The sequence below is a fragment of the Verticillium alfalfae genome, genomic scaffold (assembly GCF_000150825.1).
Source record: "Verticillium alfalfae VaMs.102 supercont1.9 genomic scaffold, whole genome shotgun sequence".
Taxonomy (NCBI): Eukaryota; Fungi; Ascomycota; class Sordariomycetes; order Glomerellales; family Plectosphaerellaceae; genus Verticillium; species Verticillium alfalfae.
The window spans coordinates 942,177-948,869 of NW_003315030.1; the positions used below are offsets into that span (position 1 = coordinate 942,177).

At 59.2% G+C, this 6,693-nt stretch overlaps 2 protein-coding genes across 2 annotated transcripts in view; both read left to right on the top strand.

Annotated features, from left to right (window-relative positions):
* Positions 1 to 2,928: 2,928 nt before the first annotated feature.
* VDBG_07243 (GTP-binding protein ypt5) lies at positions 2,929 to 3,928 on the top strand (the record flags this gene model as incomplete). The annotated part of the gene is made up of 4 exons (XM_003002626.1): positions 2,929 to 3,011; positions 3,070 to 3,172; positions 3,236 to 3,427; positions 3,492 to 3,928. The coding sequence occupies 4 exons, from the start codon at positions 2,929 to 2,931 to the stop codon at positions 3,837 to 3,839; spliced, it is 726 nt and encodes a 241-aa protein (XP_003002672.1).
* Positions 3,929 to 4,853: 925 nt separating this feature from the next.
* The window catches only part of VDBG_07244 (conserved hypothetical protein), a gene marked incomplete at both ends in the record, with an annotated part of 2,313 nt that continues 473 nt past the window's right edge, over positions 4,854 to 6,693 (top strand). Inside the window, 3 exons of the mRNA XM_003002627.1 lie at positions 4,854 to 5,300; positions 5,577 to 6,386; positions 6,442 to 6,690. Coding sequence (XP_003002673.1) covers positions 4,854 to 5,300; positions 5,577 to 6,386; positions 6,442 to 6,690 — 1,506 coding nt within the window. The remainder of the gene's footprint in view (positions 5,301 to 5,576; positions 6,387 to 6,441; positions 6,691 to 6,693) is intronic.

A 6,693-nucleotide genomic window follows, 5' to 3' on the forward strand; every position in this document is an offset into this window, starting at 1 on the left:
GGCTCGCTTGGTGAGACCGCCGTCACCAAGGCGCAGGTCGCCAGTGGGGCGGTCGATGATCAGGGCCGGGGCATCGGGAGAAGAGGGCGAGGTGAAGATGTAGGAGTCGCTGGCGAACTTGACGTTGATGTCGCGGTAGGGGAGTGTAGGCGCCATGGCCGTGGGTGGGTAACTGAAAAGGGCCTGGGAGGGGGCAAAGCAGACGAAAGTAGTCAGAGTCCTTGGAAAGAAATCAAGAAACTAAAACCTGGAAAGTGACGAAGAGAAGTGTGCGAGGTGTGGCCGTGGCTGTCGCAACGCGGGGCTGTTGGAAAAAGCAGTGGACAGCTCAGATCGTGGCAGTGGTGGGTGGTGTTGAGGCCCCAATTGGCAAGCTGCTGTCGTCACTTCCCAAACGTGCCCTCGTCACTGTCACTGGCAGGAGCTTGGCGGGCTCGCCCCTTCTGCCTTCTGAGCTTCTGACGCGCACGAGCCAGTTGCTCTAGGGACGGGGGAGTGGGGTGGGGGCGCAAGGGGTGGTCCTGTGGGACTGAGACTTTTTACCTTACAGGGCCCTCAGTTCCATCCTCACATGCCTGGCAAGCCTGGGAGGTACCGGTGGAAGAATGAAGTGGCAGCCTGGAGTGGGCAATCACGTGGATTACATAAGACACAAGGTAAGGCACCGTACTGGCCCGGCGCTGCACAGGAGGTACCTTGTGACGACGACCCTCGCCGCCACCTGCGCTCTCTGACGCTGCCGTAGTGTAGTAGTGGATGCTTTTGGTTCTAGGATTTACATTTACCACCACCCGTGGCGCCGGACTAATCTGGTTAGCCTTCTCGCCGCTCTTGCTCAGGCTTGGCTCAGACCAAGCTCAGCCACGCACTCGCCACGCCTCAGTCGAAGTCATTAGAAGAGAGTTTATGCACGTTGTGCACAAAGGACGAAGATTGAATGTAGTTCCGTTTTGACGTGACTTACAGGTGGACAACGATGCTTGATTAACTGTCGCACTGCCTTACTGACCGCTAGTTAAAAATACCTAGCCTGAGGGACCGGCTGGTTGCTCCAGCTTCATATGCCCAGAACGCAGAGATACGTCCAAGCCCACATGCCCCTGCAGTCCGATCCGATGGCTGGATCCCACGTGTGCAGGCAAGGCATGTTTGCGAGCGTGACTTGGTGCGCGAGCCTCTTGATACCGCCAGCCAAAGTAGAGCATTCACCTACTACCTCCTCCACAAGTCTCTTTGTACAGGTCGTTGGTCGTGAAGTTCATTCCAAGTATGTATGGTATAGTAACTTCGGGTATCTGCCTTGGTTCCCTCAGCCAATGTTCAGCAAGGTCGTCGCCCCGCCCGCCTCGATCTTGCTTCAATTCTTTTGCCATGCTATTGACAGCTTTCAGCGTGCGCTTCTCATTTCGCTCCCAGGCATTAGCCCGGAACTCATCCGGCTATCCGTAGTCTTTCTTGAGAGTATGAGCAACGAGCGCGCCCCTTACGTCCTGATGCTTCAACCACGACTCGGTTAGAATAGGGCAATTAGAGGTAGGTGCTGCGAGCAGGGTACTGACATACCTAGTTGCGGCAATTCTCTCTTCGCCGCGTAGAGGTAGATACTCCAAGCTCCATAGGTCCCGAATGTATCGTTTCAAGATAAAAGGTGTATGAAAGGTCGGCCAGTTGCGATAATGGTACTGAACATCAGACCCCTCGTCTTGAAAGTCCTCGAAAATAGTCCGGGAGGAATATTCGCATATGTCCCAGAATGTGCGAATGGCATCTTTGGCAGACGATGTGTTAGGTCAACTTTTCTTCTGGTTCAATCCACAAGTTTTTGATATATTTGATAAGAAACTGACTTGTTGTAGTGCCGCGGATCCAGGTCAGCCCATCTGACTGCCAAGGGCACATCAGGGCCACGTCTTCGGGGAGATGGGTTTTTCGATCAGTCTGATCCGAACTGTCATCTTTAAAGGAAGAATGCGCTTTGCGAGAGCTCACGAGGGGGTTGTCATCCACGTGCAAATAGTTAGCGATAGCGGCTTCTGGAAAGAATATAACCCCCTCCCTTGTCCCGGCGCTAGCGGCTTGGTATGGCAGTCGTTTGACGAGAGAAAGAACACGCCGCCTCATGTGCAAATCATCCCGTAGGCGTCTTTATCGATGCTGATATGTCTGCCGGTGTCCCTAAGGGGGAACACGACGCCGGCCTCATTAAGGTAGCGAATTTTCAGTGTCTGCGAGCTGTTCGTTTCATGGCCCATCGCGTTTCCAGCTGCAAGACATGGTCTAGTCCAGGCCTGTCTGTCATAAAGTACACAGATGATGATCATCACGAGCGTCCTCACTGTCAGGGTTAGTCAGCCAATGTCGACCGACGTCCTGGAAATTCGGGACCAAAAGCGGTGCACCGCCGTTGATGTTGTTATCTTTTTACGGTATGCCAGCGGTTTTACGGTAGACTTTTGTGCACATGTACCTGAATTATGCTAGCTAAGCCACGATCAAGCTCAAGGGCCCACTCAGTCTCGGCTCAGGCTAAAAGCAGCGAGGCTGAGGTTCTGCTGGGCGTGGGCCTGACGTGTGCAAGGTCCATTTCAGCCAGTCACCGTCGAGGAACACCTCGCCATCTCCCAAGCTTCCCTCCATCCCAGAGAGCCCAGTCCCCAAAGTCCGAAGTCCCCCATAGGCAGTGTTTCCTGAAGCGGGCTCGTCCATCACCCGACCCTCCGATTCCATCACCACCAACACTACGACTACCACCTCTTGCGCTCCCTCAACGACTCCTCGCCCCAACCACCCCCCCGCGTTACAAACGGATACTTCCACTTCCTATCTGCAACCTATCTTCCGTGCCCATCGCCGTCGACCTGATCCGCCGACACTTCCAACTCCCAACCCTCCGCCACTTTCTTTCCTCGACCCTATCCACCAGATACCATGGCTTCCCGTGCGGTCCAGGCGCTCCCGCCGCCGCGGGGGCTCCAACACTCGCTTTGCGCAGTTCAAGCTTGTTCTTCTGGGTTAGTCACCGTTTGCTCATTTTGGGAATTCATACATCATCGCTGACACAGTTCGTAGGAGAATCCGCCGTTGGAAAGGTAGCCCGCCCCAGCCTCGGCGGAGATGCATTGTACATGTCGCTGACCTGCCACAGAGCTCCATCGTCTTGCGATTCGTCAAGGTGAGCACTCCCCCCAAGCGCTGGAGTGATGTACGACGACCAAGCCGCTGACTAGACGTCCAGGACCAATTCGACTCGTATCGGGAATCGACCATCGGCGCTGCTTTCCTGACGCAAACCATTTCGCTCGACGAGAACACAACAGTCAAGTTTGAGATCTGGGATACCGCCGGCCAGGAACGCTACAAGTCGCTCGCCCCCATGTACTACCGCAACGCCAACTGTGCCGTCGTCGTCTACGACATTACCCAATCCGTATGTTTCCCCCACCCACATGCCAACTGGCGCGGATGTGAAAAAGCCGGCTAACAGACGGTAGTCGTCCCTCGACAAGGCCAAGGCCTGGGTCAAGGAGCTGCAGCGTCAAGCGAACGAGAACATCATCATCGCGCTGGCCGGCAACAAGCTGGATTTGGTCACCGAGCAGCCCGACAAGCGCGCCGTCTCCACGGCTGATGCCGAGGCCTACGCCAAGGAGGCCGGTCTGCTCTTCTTTGAGACATCGGCAAAGACGGCCGAGAATGTCCGCGAGCTCTTCACGGCCATCGCGAAGAAGCTGCCCCTGGATCAGGTCGGCCCTAGGCACGCGCGGCCAGGCCAGCGACAGGGCGTCAGCCTGACCCCCGAAAACGCGAACAACACCATGGGCGGAGGCTGCAGCTGCTAAGCAACGTGCTGTCCTTTTCGACTGGTGACAGGCGACTGCTGTTTGCAGAAGTTCTCCTTGACACGTGCGTGAGGGGAGGTCACGACAGAGAAAGGAGACGTTGGCTCTCTCTCTCTCTCTACCTACCTACACACCACAACGACAGCTTGCTTCTCTTGGCGGGCAAGCCAAGCGAAGACCTTTCGGACACCAAACAGGAACACAGCGCAGCCTCGGACGGGGTTGTGTGGAGGGTGGGGGGGACATGATGGCGTTTTTTTTTGCCCCGACATTTTAATACCGACACTGCATTTTGATCTGTGACTTACCTTACATTCGCGTCTTTCACGAGGGCCGCCATTGGTTGTCAGTAGTAAGCCGTAGCGGCCCGGGCTCGCTACAGGAACGGAGGAGCACACAGAGAGACACAACTCTTCCGGGGGCGAGCACACGCGGTGGGGCAATCGAGGGCCCCCTCGCGGGAAGAGTGAGAGAGGTGGAAGCGGCGCATCCTTAGCATTTTGGGGATGTACAGTATGCGATAGAGGAAGCTACTCTTAGGCGCAAGACACGGCAATCTTTGACATGGGTGTGGTGTGCTGTGGTGTGCTGTATTGTTAATGCTGGCGATGGATGTCGGACCACAGCATGGGAAGACCGTACGAGAAAGATTGCGCTGGTCGATTGCGTGCTGGTGATTCCTGTCTGTTTCGATGTAGACAGCCTTGCCGGAGCAGAGCCAGACGCAGCAGTGAGGTCATCCCGGTTCCTACCGTCCGGCAGCAGCAGGAAGCGCTAGCCCTGGCCCGGTCACAGGCCACAGGCCACAGGCCAGTGGACAGCCGCCAGCGGACAGCCGGGCGGCGGGCCAGCAGCCAGGACCAAGCTTGATTAGCCGAACTTCATCCTGAGCTTTTTTGTGCCTGGGCCTGTCGTCAACCTCGCGCGGACCATCACATCACCTCTTTCTGACCACCCCCATCACCCATCATCCTCTACCCTCTACTCCGCCCTTACCGGCCACCACACGCCCCCATGTTGCGAACATCGATTCGGTCAGCAAGGGCGATTGGCCGCGCCCCTACTGCGTCCGCAGTCGGCCGCCAATGGCACGTCGCCGCCCTCCGTGCCAGCTCCAGGCACTTTGCCGACAGCAGGAAGCCCGATCCTGTCTCCCAGCCCGTCAAGCTGCCGACCATCGAGACCAACACAGCCAAGGAGAGCAAACCTCCCAGACTCGTCGATCCCGAGCCTACTATCCCCGCCGATAACATTCCCCTGACACCCGCAACCTCCTCCCGCCTGCGGACCAAGCCTCTTCCCCGAACTCGGGTGGATGTTGACACCCTCAACGACGACGCCCGACGACACCCGCCGCCTCCTCCCCCTCGGGCCGCGCCTCCCGAAGAAGGGCTTTCTTTCCGCCGTCTGAGGAACCTTGTGCTGACCCTCGCCGTCCTCGGTGCTCTCGGCTTTTGGTGGGTGGGTTTCAAGTACTCGAGGGATCAAATGACAACCTTCCCCGGGCTTTTTTCCCCGAAAAATGTCCCCCTTTGGCGAACCAGGCCGTCCTCTTCCCTTGAGAGATGGACTTCGCCAGCCCCTCCCCAACTCTTCACAAAACAGCAAGAACCCCACACCCGCCCCCAAGTTGCCCTTTCCCCCCGAGCGCGCCCCTTGAGGGGCGCCGCCACGGCCCACCCACCTGCCCCCAGTCAGCGCTGTTGATAAGTCCTCCGGCAAGGTTGCCGCCCGAAGAAGCCAACGGCTCCTGCGGCGCCCGCCCCGACCCCCGAGCCTAAGCCCGCCCCTGTCGCCGAGAAGCCTGTCGCTCCCGTCGAGGCCCCTGTCGAGGTCAAGGCCGCCCCCGTCGCTTCCAAGCCCGCCAAGGCCCAGTCGACCGAGGCGTTCCGCGCCCCCGAGGTCAACGAGCCCTCGAGGCTGCCGCCCATTGCGCCCATTGACCCCCTCAAGGTCAACGACGCCATGGAGCCCCTGGTACAGGACCTCGTCCACATGCTGAACGACATCATCACCGTCGTCAACGCCGACAAGGCGCAGGGCCGCTACGGTGCCACTATTGACAAGGCCAAGAGCGAGCTCAACAAGGTCGGCGGCAAGGTCAAGGACGTCCGCGGCGAGGTCGAGAAGAAGGCCGCCGAGGAGGTCCGCCAGCGGATCAACGATTTTGACGCCGCCGCCGATGCCCTCGTCAAGCGCGTCGAGGCCGCCATGGCCGCCCAGGAGGCCAACTGGCGAGGCGAGTTTGAGGAGGAGATGAAGCGCGTCAAGAACAGCTACGACGAGCGCGTCAAGGTCCTCCTCGAGCGCGAGAAGCAGCTCGGCCACCAGCGCCTCGAGAACAGCCTCCTCGAGCAGGCCCTGGCCCTGAAGAAGGAGTTCACGGGCGAGGTCCGCAAGCGCGTCGAGGACGAGCGCGACGGCCGCCTCGGCAAGCTCAACGACCTGTCGGCCGCCGTCGCCAACCTCGAGAAGCTGACGGTCGGATGGAACGACGTCGTCGACACGAACCAGCGCACCCAGCAGCTGCACGTCGCCGTCGAGGCCGTGCGCGCCAGCCCTCGAGAGCGGCAGCGTCCACCCGCGCCCCTTTGTCCGCGAGCTCGTCGCCCTCAAGGAGATTGCCGCCGACGACGCCGTCGTCAACGCCGCCATCGCCTCCATCAACCCCTCGGCCTACCAGCGCGGCCTGTCGACGTCGGCGCAGCTCGTCGACCGCTTCCGCACCGTCGCCGGCGAGTCCGCAAGACTTCGCTGCTGCCCGACGACGCGGCGTCGCCAGCCACGCCTCGGAGCTGGTCCTTCAGCAAGGTCATGTTCAAAGAGCAGGGGCTTCGCCATCGGCGATGACGTC